Source organism: Callorhinus ursinus, unplaced genomic scaffold, assembly GCF_003265705.2.
Source record: "Callorhinus ursinus isolate GAN/ISIS: 27379988/994484 unplaced genomic scaffold, GSC_fseal_2.0 scaffold27, whole genome shotgun sequence".
Lineage (NCBI taxonomy): Eukaryota > Metazoa > Chordata > Mammalia > Carnivora > Otariidae > Callorhinus > Callorhinus ursinus.
The window spans coordinates 22,918,568-22,938,356 of NW_027397089.1; the positions used below are offsets into that span (position 1 = coordinate 22,918,568).

At 35.4% G+C, this 19,789-nt stretch overlaps 2 protein-coding genes across 13 annotated transcripts in view; one reads left to right on the plus strand and one right to left on the minus strand.

Moving 5' to 3' along the window:
* Positions 1-82: 82 nt before the first annotated feature.
* Positions 83-19,789, minus strand: part of LOC112830121 (killer cell lectin-like receptor subfamily F member 2) — a 49,453-nt gene continuing 29,746 nt past the window's right edge. For all 12 annotated transcript variants that reach the window (XM_073877996.1, XM_025879818.2, XM_073877999.1 and 9 more), the window contains one exon: positions 83-4,461. In XM_073877996.1, the coding sequence (XP_073734097.1) occupies positions 4,314-4,461 (148 nt within the window). In that variant the 3' untranslated portion in view covers positions 83-4,313. The remainder of the gene's footprint in view (positions 4,462-19,789) is intronic.
* Positions 4,455-14,959, plus strand: LOC112830122 (C-type lectin domain family 2 member A-like). The gene is made up of 6 exons (XM_025879823.2): positions 4,455-4,556; positions 5,902-6,054; positions 6,885-7,028; positions 12,027-12,196; positions 14,269-14,372; positions 14,767-14,959. Exons 2-6 carry the CDS (start codon positions 6,006-6,008, stop codon positions 14,888-14,890), a joined length of 591 nt encoding a protein of 196 aa, XP_025735608.1. The 5' UTR covers positions 4,455-4,556; positions 5,902-6,005; the 3' UTR covers positions 14,891-14,959.

Consider the following 19,789-nt stretch of genomic DNA (forward strand, 5'->3'; position numbering starts at 1 on the left):
AAAATCATAAGAAAAAGAAAACACATTTACAGTATTGTACTGTATTATTTATTAAAAAACTCTACATATAAGTGAACCCATGCAGTTGCAACGTTTTTCAAAAATCAACTATGCTTTCTATTGGCTCATACATACTGACAATTTCAAACCTTTAGCTTTAATTATATCTCTTCCCTAAAATCTGGAATTTTGTATACCAATGCCTACTAGACATCTTTACCTAGATGTTCAGAGGAACTTTAATATCAATGTGCCCCAAAATGAACTAGTTCTATTATTCAACTAAATATGTTCATTCTGTATTTCTGATCGTAGCTGCAGCAAGAAGAAACTGCTAGCACCAATGGAAAACAGTTTTGACTCCATGAATACACTGCAATCTAAATATTTATGATGTTCTTATTCCACCCCCACCCCAGACCAACTTCCCCATTTCCAATGCTTCTGAGCATAAATAGCTCCCTACTCAAGATCTGACTAGGGTGCATCTAACTGGGTATAGCCCACATGCCCCTCAGCATCCTCAGTTCCAGGGGAGGCTGGGAAAGTGAAAAGCTTCTTTAGCTTCTACAGTGGAGAAGGTTTTGCCTGCCATCGGGACTCATGTGGCAAAGAACAGTCTCAGCAAAGGAAAGTGGCTCAGTTGCTGTACATCGGAAATAATGACAAAGAAACATCCACTGCCCCATATCCTTCCGGTTATCCAAGTCAAATGCCTGGAAGTTATCCTACATTTATCTGTCTCCTAGCATAAATATTTGATGGGATGTGTCTTAATGGGAACAAAGTGGAATACAGGACCTTAGTATGACATTAAAGAGGTAAACAGAAAGACAAATTTAAAAATAAAGGCACGTAGGGATGACTGATGAGATAAGTTCAGGTGCTAAGGTTACCGACAACTGACAAAGATCTCTCCCATGACATTCTGTAAGGGTCTGGTAAAAGGATGGCACAGAAAAGTATAAAAACAGACACACACATACACATACACACTCACAATCCCGGATTTTTGCGATGTTCATAAGTCCCTTGAAGCTCAAGAACTTACTTTATAATGTATATTTCAGTGTAGTACCTTTTGCCTTTTAAAAAAATGACATCACCTAGTACAGTATTAAGAGGTGTGGACTCAAAAAAATGTTTGGTCTTGACTAGAGTTTCTATATTCAGCACTAATGAATTTAATTCCTGTGTAGAATTAAGAAATTAATCTCATAAATTAGAAATATTAAAATAAATGGCATTGATTTTTTTCCCATGAACAAAAAGAAATCTCAAATAGCAGTGATTGGGCATGGTGAGCAAAAGCATGGTTTTTTTTGAAAATATGAAAAGTGATGTAATTGAAGTGGTAAAAGTACCTCCTCTAATATTTTATAATATAATTCTCATCTTCAGCAACTAGTACATTTATGGTTAATTGTAAGAGGAAGAAGGCAATGAACAAGAATTTGAGGAACTCTGGTCTTTCTTTTCCTTTGACTTATAATAAAATACTTTATCCTGAAAGATTTAGCCTGTTGGTGCTTTAAAACAATATTTATTTCATAAAAGAAAGGAGGCTACTCATATAAAAATATAACTAGTAATAAATGTACAGATGAAGAGTTCCAAACAAGTTCTATCAACACTCTGAGAAGGAATAACTATTTTGAAGGCAGATTAGAATGTGAATAAATAGAAGGGAGAATGACATTCCCAAAAGGATGGAAAAGATTTAAGGTTTATGCTTTAGCCTTGCGTGGTACTTCCAGTTTGGCCAGTTCCATATGTCTCCCCATTTCTCACCCATGCATTTGCTTTGTTTTTGTTGTTGTTGTTGTTGTTGTTTTAATTCGGTGACTATGTTTTTGTTTTTGTTTTTTTTCCTCATAGACACAGACCCATGATTAGGTTTGAAGTTTCTCAGGCTCTGCTAGTTATGATCTCAACCCCTTCCAATCCCTTGTAGGCTGAAAACATGGGTTATGTCTTATTGTTGCTTCAGGTCCAGCTCCTACAAAGGACAGGGAATATGTGGAGTTAACCTGGGGAGCTAACATAGTTTCCCAGGGTTAGTCATCTTGCCTTTGTAGAGTCAGGGCTCTGAAACGTCCCTAGTAAGTATTGAATACCTACAAGGATATGAATGAACTAGATATAATGTAAACAGAGCTGGAAGGACTATATAGAAAATTTCTGAGTATGGGGTTCCCCAAGGCAAGGAAAGAACTTGAAAGAAAAATTCTTTTAGAGAATTTTCCTCTGTTTTCTGTTAGAGTGATCATTATCGAAAGTCTGAGTTGAACGAGTGAGCTTAGAGACTATTTAGCAAAGAGTTTCAAAGTAAAAGAAAAAAATAAGGGAGAATTTCAAAATGCATATAATCAGATGGATGTTGTGGGATAATTCAGTGATATAATTAAGCTTGTGATCTGCCAATTATTAAGTATTTCTAGTTATCATTTAACAAAAGATGATTTTCTGACTCTTTGTAAAGAAATACAACTTGGGAGAGGGCAGCAAGCAACAGATTAATGGAGGACGCAGGTGTCCATGTGAGAAACTACAGGCAAGAGAGGGAAAAGAAAAATCATGTTAGTTTGATTTCAATTGTTTTTAATGAGAGTCATATTATTTTGGCTCCTGAGGAAATATTGTCAGCCACTTAGCTGAGCTAAGCGGCTCGGGGAAAGTGGCTAGGAAATAAAGCCAGAAACCAACAGGGAGAGGAACAAATGCTTGTTTTGTAATTAGTGAAAAGAAATTTGTTTTTAGAAAGTGTAGATGAGTCCAACTATGCTGAATTAGACTCTGTAAGAAGGATCTAGAACATTTATTTATTCATCCAATAGACACTGGTTTTAGCACTTTTTTGGGGGGTCAATCACTGTGTGGTAATACAAAGATGAATAAATAGATTCCCTTCCATCTTGGAGCTTATAGTCCCTTAGAAAAGATAGATATGAACAAATAAATATAATTTAATATAACAAAGTTCTATAATACAGTTATCTAGAACCCAAAATGGCAGCATAAGATTCATGGGGAAGTTTACTAACTCTGCCAAAAGATTTAAGAGTAGGTTTTTTTTTATTATAAATTTGGTTTCAACAGAGGCAAATCTTAAGCAGAGTAGACAAGTGGAGCAGGGCACATCAGGTAAACGTAAGAGCCTGAGTGAAGGCAACAGAGTGAAAGAATGTGTTTGGAAAATGATGCAAAGTCCAGTACAGAAGAGAAGGAAGAACGATGACCTGAATAATGTAATTTGACATTTGAATTGCTAAGGGTCATTCTAAAGCGCTTAATTTTCATTTTGGAGATGATAGAGAAGAATTGACAAAAATTAAGTGATAAAACTGATGAATAGATTTGTGATCTAGAAAAAAAAAGATTTTGACAGTAATGTGAACGTTGGATTGAAAGAGAAGGAAGAGATTGGCCTGGAGGAGAAGTAATTAGTTAGAGGTTGTCATAAATGTCTGGTTGAGAGATAATAAGGGACTAAAATATTTATTAAAATTGGGGTGGGAAAGAAATATACAAATTAGAGAGATTTTTATGTATAATTGTGACCAATATTATTTGTGGGTAAAAAGATTAAACAATTTGAATATTAGTCCTCAGTCTCTGGTTTGAATATCTTGTGAAAGTTGAGAACAGGCTTTCAAATCCCAAAGCAAATTTATCTACGAAGTTGGACAAAGATGTTGGAGAGAAAATGAATTGGCAAACAGAGAATCAGAAGCCTTTACTAATCAGCTGAGTACCTTGAATAATTTATTCATTTATGCTTGATTCATTTTCCTCATTTACAAAACACAGTGGTTGAAACACAGCCTTTCATCTGTAAAATCATGACTACTGGTGTGTATCAATTTTGTATTGCTATACAACTTTATCCTCGCAAAGTTAGGCTACTGTATCTGCAATATGTCTTTTTGAAAACATAGCAGAATCATCAAGAAGCGAACATAATAGAAGAGTGAAGAAAAAAGGAAAGTGAAAATACACAGGAGAAATAAGAAAAGTTTATGTGGAACTCATTTTGAAAAAAAAGATCAACCTGACTTATATAACGATGTTACTGCCCATAAGGGAAAAGAAAAGGCAGAAAGCAGCAGTCTTAGATAAAGTTCTTAATTTAAAAAGCAAAACAAAACAAGTAAGATCTAAGAGATTGATCCCAAAAATAAATAAATTTTAAAAAGACAATGGCAAAATTTGACCGGAAGTCCTCAAGAAGGACCACAACAAGTTGTGGCTTGTGACGACTGGCCCTTGATTCACTCCTTGCAGATATATATATTGCTCTGCAATTCCTGTTACTAGTTGTAAAGCGTACTTCCCCACTCCCTGACTTTGAGGTCAACCAGAGACTTGAAATATGCTGAGTTGATGGGCTTAGTCTCTTGCACCTCTGACATCTTCGTGAGAAGAGCTTCTGGAGTAGCTGCTGCCTCTTCAGCCTGAACCCTAGAATAGCAAAGAGACAAGGACACAGACTCAACATCTTGAGACAGAGCCTCAACCAGACAACCCAGACGACTCAGCCAATGCAGCACAGACTAGTGAGTGAACCAGGGTTTGGGGTAAGGTTTGTAAAATAGCATTAATATGGCAATAGCTAACTGGTACACAAGCAAAATTTTGGTTTTGAATAGCATATAGAGTTTGGGGATACTTTTTGCTTCAGATAAAGAATTGAATAAAATAATCTAGCCAGAGGTCTCCCCAATCTCTCTTTCTCTCTCTGTCTCTATGTTTCTGTCTCTGTCTCTGTCGCTCTCTCTCTCTCTCCCTCTCTCTGTCTCTCTCTCTCTCTAACACACACTCATGGCTCCTGAAGTAATTGGTTTTTTGGAGATGTGAATTAACATTCATATATTAAAAACATCAACATGCAAAATTAGAGAGAACTCTATTCCTTACAATCCAGCTTTAAAAAATGTCAACCCATTACTTTCTGTTTGTCTCTCAAGGAAGGGACTTTGAAATACGGGCTGTCATGTATTCATCCTCACCTACATCAAATGATTATAGATGACTACAATGATCTTAGCACAACACCAATAGCACAATACTTTTGTTGCTGTGGTTGAACTTGAGGTCTGCTTTCTACATCTGAAAGTAGGAGTTCAGCATATGAGAACGCTCATGGCAAGGTCCCGAACAGACAGAAGCAGGACAGTAGAGCGGTGTGGTTAAATGATCAGAGCCAACTAACATCTAAGCTCAGCCACATATCGGCTATGTTACTTTAAGAAAAAACTTTTTCCCTCTCTGTTACTTTAAGGAATTTGTCTCATCTGCAATTTAATGGTAATAATAAGCTCCTATTTCATATGATTATGAACATAAATTGAATCATAAAAGTTAAAAGCTCAGAACTAGGCCTACCATAGAGTAGGTACACAATAAATAGGAGATATGATTGTTCCTATTATTATTATTACTATTAAAGACAATTGGTGTTCTTTTCACTGCAATCAAAGTTGTTATTTTATGCTCAGATCCTTTCGAATTGGCTCATGGCTGGGGTCCATAATGGCCAAAATTATCTAAAAATATTGGTAGGTCGAGGTGATAGTGTGAAGACTTAGTTTGTTGGCTTCATAAACTCCTGGACCTCACTTCCTTTCCGCTGAACCCAACCCATCAGAAGTATCATTTCAGAGTCTCCCACCACCTCCAGTGGCTCCTCAAACTACAGTGAGATAGAATGGTATCTGGACAGCAATGTAGCAAAAGGGCAGGAGTTATGTCATTGGTCAGACTTCTGAGGCGATTCATCATAATTCTTACATTATTGTGATATTCTCAATTTAGGATGTTGTAACATTGTGTTCTCATTTTAGACTGTCTTTAACTTTATATTCTCATTTTTGATCGCTTAACTTTATGTCCTCATTTTAGACTGTCTTCATATTACTGACACTAAATCCAACTGTGGGCAGGGATCTTGAATCCCGTGCATTCCCTACAACCAGTCTGTATTTTCGCTTTGCCGAAGAGGAGACATGGATGATGACAGAACACTGACAAACTCAGTAGATTCCCAGTCTTCAGGTAAGAAGTACACGTATGACAGGCTTTAGGCGCTATATTTGTAAAGTAAACAAATTTACATTTGGTGGGCATTTGCTATCAATTCTGATTGCTAACCTTCCTGAGAGAGTCGGTATCTCCATGCTCTTCATTTCTTCTATCTGTGTCATATTATTTTCAGCTATCTCTCCAAAGTATCTTATAAAAATCCACTCTGTGTGGATAAAAGATAACTAATTTTTGTATAATTTTTAACAGCTTTATTAGATAAAATTCACATACATTAAAATGCTTAGAAACAGCTGCCAATTTCTACCTCCCCCCCAACAAAGTGCCTGCTGGGAATTTTGTTTGGGATTGTGATGAAGCTATAAATTGAGTTGAATTGATATCTTCACAAAAACTGTGTCTTCTGACTCACAAAAATGGTATCTTTCTCCATGTATTTATGTCTGTAATTTATTTCAACAATGTTTTCTTGCCTTCAGTGTACAAGTTTTGCATGTCCTTTTTTTTTTAAGATTTTATTTATTTATTTGACAGAGAGAGACAGCGAGCGAGAGAGGGAACACAAGCAGGGGGAGTGGGGGAGGGAGCAGGCTTCCTGTGGAGCAGGGAGCCCGATGCGGGGCTCCATCCCAGGACCCTGGGATCATGACCTGAGCTGAAGGCAGTCGCTTAACCGACTGAACCACCTAGGCGCCCCATGTTTTGCAAGTCTTTTGTCAGATTTATCCATAAGCATTCAATATTTTTATGCTATTGTAAGTGGTATATTTGAATTTTGTATTGATCACTGCTAGCATATAAACTCACTTACTAGAAACTAAAAACTGATTGATTTTTTATAGGAGATGTTATCACTTTCAACCTTACTGGAAAGTCACAAGAACCCTCAAAAAGGCATAAAAAGAGACTTTGTATCTCTAAAATTATCACCACTGTCATCTTCTTCCTGGTGATTTTGATAACTACACTGGCCTCAATTTTATCAGGTGAGTTGCCCGCTTCTCAAATATGCTCATGTTAACTCTTCCACAAAATATTACATCATCTGTGTGCTTTTCATATTGTGGCTCAAGATAAAGGGTAATTTCAGACATCTTTGTACATGGGATGAATGTATATTTCTTCTTCTATAAAATGGGGATAATAGCTCTACTGTATATTGTGGGATAATAATAACTTAATGCATATGAAACTTCCTTCTAAATCAGTATTGCTTATAGTCCTTACAAGGTAAGGGGCTCATGGTAAAATGTAAATCACTATACTGATTCCTTCATGAAGAAAGTCTCCTTATGAAGAAATAGCAAAAGAACTACACAATATGTTTGGTGACACAGTTAGTTAACAATGTGCCATGAGATCCCTATCTCCCTGTGGACTGGTAGCAGTTTATGGAACATTATCTACATATGGACGAAACCATATACTTTTACATAAGTATCAGTATCTTTTGCTAAGCTGCTTCTAGCTAATGACTATCATTTACAAGAAAGGAAACTGAGTTCAAGGGGCAAAACATTTGATCTCTGTCTGGTTGTGCAGCTTCCCATGATACGGTCACATTTACAAGTCCCAGTCATAGTTCACAACTATACATATGGGTTATAGAGAATTGGACAAGAAAAAATGTTGCCATCCTAAAGACCATAATTTTTACCCAAAATATAGATTACTCCTAACCTCTAAAATTAAGTTGAGAATGATATATCTCCCCTTTACGAGGGTAAAATATATACATATATTCTAAAAATAACTTGAAGTAATTTTAACAAGATGTTTGAAAATATATACATAAGCATATATTCATATAGATGTGCATATATAATATGATTTACACATGAGCATATTTATTATAAGTGTATATATTATATATGGGTGTCTAAAGTCATTTGTAGAAATTAATGTGCATATATATTATACATACATGTATACATAAATGTGCACATAAGTATGTATAAATGAGTTTATATAGTATAGATATATTGATCAAGCATATTCTATCAACTAGGCATTATGCCTTGTATATATACATGATTATGTGTATATACTTGACTATATTTACATATGGATGAAATGTATATATAAATATGTGAATATACTGTATGTATATAAATGGATGGATAGGTAGATAGATAGAAGATTGATAGATGATAGATAGATGATAGATAGATAGATAGACAGATAAAGGAGATGGGGAAAGAAACCATTATATGAACTAGGCATTATGCTAGAAAAACAAGACAAATATGGTTCCTGTCCTCATGGAATTTACTCAACTGGAGAAAAAAGGAGGATGAAGAGGTGGAGGAGGAGGAGTTGGAGGAAGAGGAAGAGGAAAAAGTTTTTTGATAAAAGTATATATTTACAAAGCGTTTTATGCTTCATAAGATATTTTAATACACAATATTTTATTTGCATTTTTGAGTGACCCAGAGAAGTAGTGAAGTATTATTTTCCTTATTGCCTTTTGTTATATACAAGGACTTTGAACTTCAGAGATAGTAGCTGACTATCTAAACACAGCTAAGTTATAACCTGAATCTAAGTCTTCTGAATTTTATTCATTGTTCTTGACCATATCTACAATGTTGTCTCTTCCTAAATGTGCTTATTTCCTATGGGGTCTATATAAAATAAACACCCAGTAATTTGCTAAAGGAGATGAAATATGTTCAACCTGTTCTTAGAAAGGCAGTTTCTTCCAGGCCACCTACTGAAGTCTGTGCAGGCCATCCTTACCAGGTGCTCCTAATTTTCACTCAGTGGAATTTATTCAGTGGAATTCCTAAGGATCTTCATTTTGTTCTCTGATTTAAGCTATGTTCAAAAGACTATTTTATAAACTGGATCACATAACACTATACACAGTTTATAAAGGTTAATATGCTTTAATCCTGCAGTGATATTGGAATGTGGGACCATTTCAATGTGGGACCAATTCAGTGATATTGAAATGTGGGACCATTCCATCTCCAGGTTTTGTCATCGGTTATAAGTCATCCAGTGTCTAACATCTCAGCTTCCCTATCTATACAACGTAGGACTGGACTGGATAATTTTTAGTGCAGCTTGTGATGCTAAAACACCCTGATTTCCTAAAGTTATTAAGCAAAAATAAGGGTTATTTAACAAAATCTAGGAGAGGGGAGATAAGCATGTTAAACTCCTATGACTCAGATCAGATGACTGATTCTGTGCTTTGGCATAAAAATAGGCTTCTCCTACTTAATAGATATTAATACTTAGGTTAAAATAGTCTGCAATACAATAAGTCAAAGATCTAATCATGTCTAGAGTAAAAATCATATTTTCTCTTAGGTATAATTGAGAATGGTTACATAGATTTTTCTCAGAGGTGTATGAAAGTCATATTTTTTTTAATTTTTTATTGTTATGTTAATCACCATACATTACATCATTAGTTTTTGATGTAGTGTTCCATGATTCATTGTTTGTGCATAACACCCAGTGCTCCACGCAGAACGTGCCCTCTTTAATACCCATCACCAGGCTAACCCATCCCCCCACCCCCCTCCCCTCTAGAACCCTCAGTTTGTTTTTCAGAGTCCATCGTCTCTCATGGTTCGTCTCCCCCTCCGATTTACCCCCCTTCATTCTTCCCCTCCTACTATCTTCTTCTCTTTTTTTCTTAACATATATTGCATTATTTGTTTCAGAGGTACAGATCTGTGATTCAACAGTCTTGCACAATTCACAGCGCTCACCATAGCACATACCCTCCCCAATGTCTATCACCCAGCCACCCCATCCCTCCCACCCCCCACCACTCCAGCAACCCTCAGTTTGTTTTCTGAGATTAAGAATTCCTCATATCAGTGAGGTCATATGATACATGCCTTTCTCTGATTGACTTATTTCACTCAGCATAACACCTTCTAGTTCCATCTACGTCACTGCAAGTGGCAAGATCTCATTCCTTTTGATGGATGCAGAGAAAGCCCTCCTACACTGTTGGTGGGAATGCAAGCTGGTGCAACCACTCTGGAAAACAGTATGGACATTCCTCAAAAAGTTGAAAATAGAGCTACCATACGATCCAGCAATTGTACTACTGGGTATTTACCACAAAGATACAAATGTAAGGATCTGAAGGGGTACGTGCACCCCAATGTTTATAGCAGCAATGTCCACAATAGCCAAACTGTGGAAAGAGCCAAGATGGCCATCGACAGATGAATGGATAAAGATGTGGTATATTTTGTTTATTTATACAGCAAACAGGCATGACATAACCTCCAGGTGCTAGGATAGAGAAAAAAGAGGCAACATTTATAGTCATTACTATAATGTATTAAATCTGATAGTCTATTAGAAGCCAAGAAAATGGAAAGGAGCGTATGATCAATTCCACTGGGATAAAGTAGAGGAAATTCGTAGAGGAAATTATGCTTTAACATAATAGATTATTGAAATACAAGTAGGTACTTTCTAGTTGGACAGGGATGGAATTTTTTTATTGCAAGTTAATGTGGGACTATGGCACTGGGGAACACAGGTCAGCATGAACAAAGGTCCAGATATTACCTAAAAGTAACATTACATGAATGAGGAAATACAAGAAGTTTGGTATACAAGAAAATGAAGAGAGAAACAAAGTGCCTACAGAAAAATAAGAGGAAATGAAGGTACAGATGTAAATAAAGATCAAATCCTGATGCACTTTTCATTACAGTTTAAAGAAAAAGTTAGGGGTGCCTGGGTGGCTCAGTCAGTTAAGTGGCTGCCTTTGGCTCAGGTCGTGATCTCAGGGTCCTGGGACTGAACATCACATCGGGCTCTCTGTTCAATGGGAATTCTGCTTCTCCCTCTCCTTCTGTGCTCTCTTCTTCTGTGTTCTCTCTCTCTCAAATAAAGTCTTTTTAAAAAATTAGAACAATAATAAAGAAAAAGCTAGACTTTAAACATGGTCTAAGCATAGTGGAAGCATAGGTGGAACTGGATCAGATATATCCAACTCAGTTGTTTCATACACTTCAGATTGAACACTTGTTTTTTTCCCCAATCTGATTTTTTCTGACAATTATTTTTATGAATCAACATGCCATCCATCCAGTCCATACATCATCATCTATCTCTAATTTTGAGACAATCCTTTTAGTATAAGGTGTAAAATCTTTACAGTGTACATAAGCAACACCTAGCTCCTGTTCATTCTTCTGGCCTCAGCTCTTGTTATGCTTCTTCTTTCTCTATACTCCATTCAGAGTGATCTTCCTTTCTTAAGTGAAAAGATCACTCGCTCCAGGGCCTTTACATATTCACTTCCTCTTTGCTGAGAACGTGCTTTCCTCATTCTTCTTCTGGCAAGCTAGCTCTCTGCATCCTTAAAGTGTCAGCTGAAATGTCTACTGCAATCCCCATCCTTGAGCTAGACCAGCTCCCCTCAACTTACGTTCTCTTAGTACCTACAGCTATTGCTCTTGTACCATTCCTTGAATTTGTAATTATTTGTTCAATATCTATCTGCCCCACTAGACAATGATGGCAGGGACCTTGTCTCTAATAAACATACACAACAGTGCTTAGCATATTAGTATATGGGAGATTTCTGATGAGAGGCCTGGGTTGGACATATCACTTTAATAATTATCTGTATAAACACGAGAGTCACATCATGAGAATGAGTATGTTCTCCTAGGTGGAGTGTGTCACTTGAGAAGAGCACCAATCCTTGAATCTGAGCAATACCAACATCTACATGAGTGGCATCTGCCAAGGATTTCTTTCAACTTATCAAGAAAAATAAATACAAAAATTTAGGAGCTGACTTCGTTTGGAGAAAAACAAAGAATGATTAATGAAGCCCAAAACTTCAGATTGAAGGGCCAAAGCTAATTTGATGAATTTCATTTATATGGATAAGAAAACTGCTTTAAAACAAATTAAATTCTATTGTATCTCAGAGCAGACATTCAGGTCATGCCACCTCCTCAGTAGTTAATATATTATTAAATTCTTTTCAGTCAAAAAAGACAAATCTTCCACTGAATGTATGCCATGCTTGAATGGCTGGATTGGTTACCTGGGAAAGTGCTTCTATTTTTCTGAAAATACAAGAACCTGGGCAGCAAGCCAGAACTTCTGTGCGTCTCATGCAGCCACTCTTGCTGTCTTCAACACCACAAAAGAACTGGTAAGCCAATTCTTTTGCATTATAGTTATGTTTTCAGAGGTCATAGCTGATGTGGAGAAGGCACTGGAAATGGAAAGAGCCAGAAAAGAGCCTCTCACCCAGCCTAGAAGCCCTTTTTTTCCACATCAATTTAATCATAGAAAGAGCTCACATCAGGTCAGAGCAACCCTTAGAGTACAGATTTCTAGGCAACATTTAGGAGATGACTTCCCCACTTGACTTTTCAACTGGGAGTAAAAAGTATTTAGAAATAAGTTACATAGTAGGCATTTTCCCTACTATATATATATAGTAGGGAATATATACTACTACCCACCAGAAAGACCCCAACTATTGTCCAAAGAAGTTCAACCACATATTACCCAGCTCTACATTTTCAAGTTGGAATACAGCACCAAAATCCAGGGAAAACCCAAAACCACGTCCCACGAAGTTCAGACCCATGAAGCCATAATAAAGCCCTCAGTAATGAACTATTATTACCTACCATTTTACACCAAATTAAACTTGCCTTTGGGGGAACTATATTCAAAAAAATAATAAACAGAAAGTCATGGCAAACCAGTCGTCAGAGATACTGGAAAGGATTAATAAATGAGTCAGTATAACCAAGAAGGTCTGGGAGCTTCAGGCACAGAAAAAGATCAATGAAGAAACCAATCACACAGTACAAACTTCCCCAAACCTGAAATAATAAAGATGTAAAACAACAGAGGTGGTAAGAGACAAAAGAGTTAAGACCTCAAGGAGCATAGGGATATATTTAACATTTATTGGCCACATACTCTATCAGGAAAGGACAGAGAGGGATTGTCCCAAACTGATATTAATTTAGTAGGTCATTCTGACAAAGATTTATAGATAAGTACATTTGGATGGTTGAAAAATATAAATGAAGTCATACAGCCCATTCTGTAGAATAACAAATCAAGAAAAACTAAAGCAGGGAAAAAATGAGAAATTATGAATACTAAAACAAAACAAAAGAAATATTTTAACTAAAAACCATAGTCATTGGAATAATTTTTGGAATAAACATAAAAGAGTCCAACAAAATAACGAGGATACACAAAAGCAAAACTGGTTCTATGCATAGACAGGATTGATCACAGAAAAGGAAAAAAGACATATGCATCTAATAAATACAATTACAAACAGTAGCAATTTAAAAGCATAAAATCTTACAAATAATTTTATGTCGATAAATTTGAAAACTTTGAAGAAATGGATAATTGCCTAAACAATTATTTAAACAATTGTTTAGACAACCTATATTGGGATATTTATAGACAGGAATGTTTTTTAAAAAAAATTAAGTGGTAAGCATCAAAGAGTAAAAAATGTTCAAACAAACTAAGGTGTTCAAATAAATTAAAGACATAGAAAAAGTATCAATCCAATAGAATTCAGAAAAGGTAAAAGAACAAAGAAAAACTAGTAGTCAGAAAACACAACATTGATAAGTCCAAATACAACAGTGATCATGATAAAATATGAATGTTTTAATTTGTTTCTTAGCGACAAAAATTACCAGATTGGTTTTAAAAAAAGCAACAAAGTCCAGTAACATGCTACTTACAGAGACATATCTAAGTGCATGTACACACACACACACACAAGTTGGAAAATGAAAGGAAAACTTATGCAAAGCAATTACTAACCAAATCCAAACAAAACAAAAAAGCTAGTTAGTGGTAACAAGATCAGAAAATATAATGTATCAGAATAAATTATGAAAATATATAAAACCTAGATGAACCAACTCTTCAATATATTTCACTGCTAAGATTCTCCCATCCTAAAAGATTGGTAACCTAGGATTTACTGGCAAATTAGAGCAAGCCATCACAGAACAGATAATTTCTGTCTTATAAAAACTCTTTGGAAAATAGAAAAGAAAGCTACCCAATGCAATTTACTATGGTAGTTGTTACAGAAGTAACCCAACCCATGAACTAACCTATGAACCAGATAAGGATGCTGTCCCCTTCTATAAAGTGTATAATGAGACAAAAGAAAATCCAACCAAATAAAGCATTTGCCATTCATCCTGTAAATATACTCTATTAAAGGATTTCCTGAAACGATATTCTGACCATTCTCAATATTGGATTGGACTGGGTCGAGAACCAGGACAGACCTGGAAATGGATAGATGGAACCATATACAGTGGTTGGTAAGTCCTGGGTATATAATTTATACACCTAAAGCCGGGGCTCTGAGCCCTTTGCCACCACAGAGAAATCTGAGTTACAATCCATCCACACCATTCTCCTGGAAGTTTCCTTTGTGGTGGAAAATAAAATGAGCCCAGAGAAAAAGTGGTAATGTAAATATTATTGTACAAAGTATTTAATACCTACAGTATTCCAAACAATGCTTCATAATCATGATCTCATTTAACCTGCACAACTGTGGGAAGTAGGTACATTTATCGCCACTTTACTTGCTGTTCAAAGACGTTGGGTTAGAGTAAAAATTCAAAGCAGAAGAAATTTTTTTCTCTAATTCTTCCAATCAGTGCTCACCAATCTGTTGCCTTTTATTTTTCCTTCTGTGTTTTGTTTCAGGTTTAAAATAATTGGAATCGGAGAATGCGCCTATCTACACAAAATTGGGATTAGCAGTGCCAGTACGCACTTGGTTAGAAAATGGATTTGCAGCAAACCAGACACATGTATACCCAGAAGTTAAGACATCATAGATCTAAGATATTTTACACAAAATGTAGTTTTCATTCCTCTTAAAAGAAATATATTATATTAATATAAAAGTACATGAAATTCATGTTTAGAAATTTTCATTGGTGTTTTTTATTCCCAAATCTCTAAATCCACTTTTATACAACTATTAAGTTCTTAGTATTCAAGAAATATATGCCCAAGATATGTCCCCAAACCTCTTATAGAATAAAATTTCTGACACATTAAAATATGAATGAAAAATTTAAATGACATTTTAAGACACTTATATGAATTTCAGACTAATGTCATTTAAAATTACTTGTTTTTTTAAGAGCTCTAATAATATTTTGCCCCGTCTCCTTACTTTTATTATCAATACTAGTTGTTGATTTTCTTTCAGTTTTGCAAGATTTATGAGATCCACTCATGAAAGTAGTGTAATTTAAACACAGCATCGTGTTTAAATGTGTTGATTTCCTAGCTAAATGAATTTCTTTCATACACCAACCTCGCAGCAAAATATAAAACCAAATTTCATGTTCAGATCATCGTGCGAGGGGCATCAAGATTTTGAGTGAACAGTCTGAACTAGCAGCTTTCTAGTAGTGAATGCCAGGAGCCTGTTGCATAATGGACAATATGAATGGTACAAATTTGGGAAGCAGATGGGTGAGGGAGCAATTTGAACTTTGCGACTCAAGCTTCTAGTTGAGAAAACAATAAATTAGGTTCTGTGTCAGAATGTGTAACTTTTCAGGAAATATTATTTTCATGTTTACTCAAGGTTAACAAGATCTCTTTGTTAAATATAATCCTTTTCTTAAAAGTGAATGTGATCTGCATCCTGTGGGTGTGTGTATACTCACTGATAGAAATTAGAACAGTTGTAATAGAACACATACTGGAGAATGGGACAAGTGAGAACTTAGGAAAATCACATTGGAAAGTCTCATTCGTGTATATTTTACAAGCCAGGCCACAGTTCCCATCTTTTCAACCTCTCTCCGCACCCTTATTTTCACTTCCTTTTCCTCCCTGTACTGCCCCCTCCTCCATTCTTTAGAAAGTCAGAGATGGGCTAGATAAACCTTCAACAGGTGGTTATCAGTGTAAGGAGTGCACAAATGTAGATGATGTATGAAAAGTTTCAATGGCAGCAGAAGGAAGAAAGTGTCCCAAGTCTGAGAAAGACATTCCCAGGGAAATCACGTCAGGGAAAATATTGTGAAATTGACAAGTAAGGTAAGGGTTTTCCGGGAAGAAAATTCTCAGGAAGAACATTGCCAGCAGAATGGAAAGCACAGGTGAGAATACCAAATGCTACTCCATTGGGAAACTATTCTAGTCTGGAAGCACTGCACTGAAGAGAGTGAGATTAGAGAAAGTAGGAGCTGAGGTTGGGAGTGAGGAGGAAGGGGAGGAGGAAGGAGGGCCGGGGCCGAGTTTGGGAGGAATTCTATGCCATGTCAAAGGAGGGTAAGCATTGATGCTTTAGGTTATTTCTCTAAAGTTATTGAAATAGGATAGTGACATCTTCAAATATATATAATTATCAAATAAAAACAAAAGATATTTTTGAATTACTGAGTTTTAGGAGCCCATAGGAAATCCAGGTGGAGATGTTTAGTAGGATGTCGAATGTGCCATTCTGGAATTCACAAGCAAGTCTGGGCTGGATATATAACATGAACACAAATAGAGCTGCAGAGGTCTGAGGGGTGAACTGACATGACAAAAGGAGCAAAGTGCTTGGTAGCAAAGAGCAGGCAATTATTTCCTTAATGAAAAAATAATCTTTTATAAGTGCTTATTTCTGATTTTTGTTTTACTTTTTAGGTAAGCTTTAAATTTAAGTTGTTTAGTTTTGGTCACAGAGGTGAATCTGTGTCCGGAAGAGCACTAGTAAAACAACAGTGTAACTTTAGACAAATAAATTAGTTCATGTGTATTTACAGAAGTCTTAAATGAGACAAGGGCATATTTTTTAGAAGACAGATGCTGAAATACTCTGTAAAACTGCAGAACTTCTAATACCGAATCTGCAAAAACTTCTAATACTGAATCGTATCCGAGATGAAGTAGGAAAATGTACTAATGTTTCTTTGCCCTTCCAATGTATAGTTTTAAAAATTACATGATCATTATAACAGCCCTCTCTAATAATAGAGCAATAATGTCAAGAATCCCTTTGTATGACTCGTCACTTTTATGGTACCTAATGCTACTGTATACTTAATAACATAGATTTTAAAGTTGTCTGCCTCAAGTGTACTAATTAATACTAAAATAAAGTTGTTACTTTAGAAGCAAATTGAGAGTTTTGGTGTTTTTATATTTTCTTTTTTCTTTTTTTTTAAGATTTTATTTATTTATTTGACAGAGAGAGACACAGCGAGAGAGGGAACACAAGCAGGGGGAGTGGGAGAGGGAAAAGCAGGCTTCCCGCTGAGCAGGGAGCCTGAGCAGGGCTCAATCCCAGGACCCTGGCTGGGATCATGCCCTGAGCCAAAGGCAGATGCTTAATGACTGAGCTATCAAGGTGTCCCTTGATGTTTTTTTAAATAAAATCAAAACATTTTTACATCTCTCTTGCAAGAAAATAATTAATAATTATGCTTGGAAATGCATATCCCTAAAATTTTGGAAAGACAACTTATAAAACATTTTTATATTTGATTAAAATTTTTATTATACTTTTATTTATAATATATATGCACCTAAGTGTTATGTATATATATATATGTACATATATACATAACATATATATGTATATGTACATATAAATATATACATATATATATAGACCCCCTAGGTATATATTTTAGTATGTATATATTTATAGTATACATATTATATATACAATATACCTACTGAGTATAAACAAAGTATGAAAGTAACATGTTAATTTATACAGTGATTAGTGGAAAAGCTAGGGAGTTCAAAGCAATTGAAGATAAATAGGGGGGAAAAGATGTTTAGGAATATAATCTTATCATTGCATAAGAGTGAATATATGATATTTCATTTGACTTAAAAAATGCTTACTTGAAAATGGGAATACTAACTCAGTAGCTATCCAGTATCTATGGGCATGTTTCCATAGTAGCAATTTAATACATGTGAACAATTTACTGTTAAGGGTTTATTGCACAACCCTTTTTGCTCCTTGAGAATTCTGCTTTGGGTTTGGTCTAAGGCCACACCCAGCATATATCTCAGACCTACCACCTTTGAGTTGCCATATCATCCAATGGGCATCTTAACTATTAAAATAATCCCATTTTTTCATTTTTGTTTTTGGGAAATAATCAAACTGATTTCTGGGAATTAAAAAAAGTACAGCGGGAAAATAATGATAATGGCAGAAAGGGAGCCCTCAAGGATGAAGAAGAAAGTAGTATGAAGAGTTCCTTGGCTAAGGGTGTTCCAACAAGTCCACCCTGCTGAACTGGCTACTCAGCAAACCAGTGTGAAGAGGGCATGCACTGAGGTGCACCTTACCGTGTTAACACAATGTCAGAGAGAAAGGTGCTGAGGGGGGCAAGTGGGCAGTACAACTGGTCCTTTCTCTTTTTCACATTTCCTATCTACCTAATGTTAGAACTTTTTTGGTTTTTAAAGTTAATGCACCAGATGAGGTGAAAAATTGTTACAATGGTATAAAAATTTTCAAAGAAGGTGAAAAGGGGCCCAGGAACAATAAGAGCTGGAAATGACATAACAAGACTTCAGGAGCAAAAGAATCTCAGCCGTTCCTTTCCCTGAGAGGAGAGGCAGACTTAGCACTCAACTTTAATAGGAGTATAAATGGGAAGTTGCACGTGGTCTCATCAAAGTTTTTAGTGAAGCAATAGTGAAGTAATAGTTTTCCCCAACTGCATACATACACATAAACCTATATACATTCCAAAAGAAGTCTAAAGTTTAAGGATAAAAACTTCTGAGTGTCATAAATTATAAATTTATTCCTAAAGGATTTTCCACTGAGAATCTTCTAATTTACATCATTTAAAATGCTCCCCTCCCAACAGGTAGAATCACTGTATAATTAAAAATATTAATTTGGACAACTGGGTAATCTAAAAATAACTTTAGTTGTTATGATTCAGGCAATCTAATCCCTTAAAAAATATACATATATGTAGATCTATAGTGGATATAACAAGACAAGCTTTGATTTCTAGAAGGATTTTTAGACATGGCTAATTCAATTCACAGTAGTTTTTAGAATTCTTGTATCAAAATTGCACCACTAAAATATTTCCTTAGATACAAAGGCAAATTTTAGAACTTAATGGGAAATATTATTTCAAGAATAATTCTTGAACAAGAATTTTTTTTAAAATCCACAGACCTCTTAATCTTCCATCATTTTTCCCTCCCTTCTCCTTAACTGCAACTTCTCTCCTAACATTTTTTCCCACATTTCCCAAATGTACACATTAAAAAAAATAGTACATATGTTTGCATTCATTATACTAAATAAACATGGATTTGTGTACTCTGTGTTTAATTTTTTAAGTTAGTTGAAGTTCTTATATTTCATTCCCTGTTAACTATAATTACTTCTGTTCACACATATCAATTTGCAATAATTTTTTTAAAATTCATGTATGACCTTTAAGTTTTTCTCTTAGTGGATCTAAGACTTTAAAGTAGGTTTCCCATTGGTGATTTCATATTTAACTGACAAACATTAATGTAATAATTTCTCTGCTCCAAGTCTCAATGTAGGTTCTAGGTCAAAAATAAAAACAAACAACAAACCTGGAAAATTTCATTTATTAGCCCACGTACACCTAACACTTGGAGAAAAAAAAAACTAAACAGAGTGGTTTACTGAAAAAAACAAAACTAAACAGAGTGGTTTATTTCTCTACAGGCAGATTATGATCATCTAGGCTAAGGG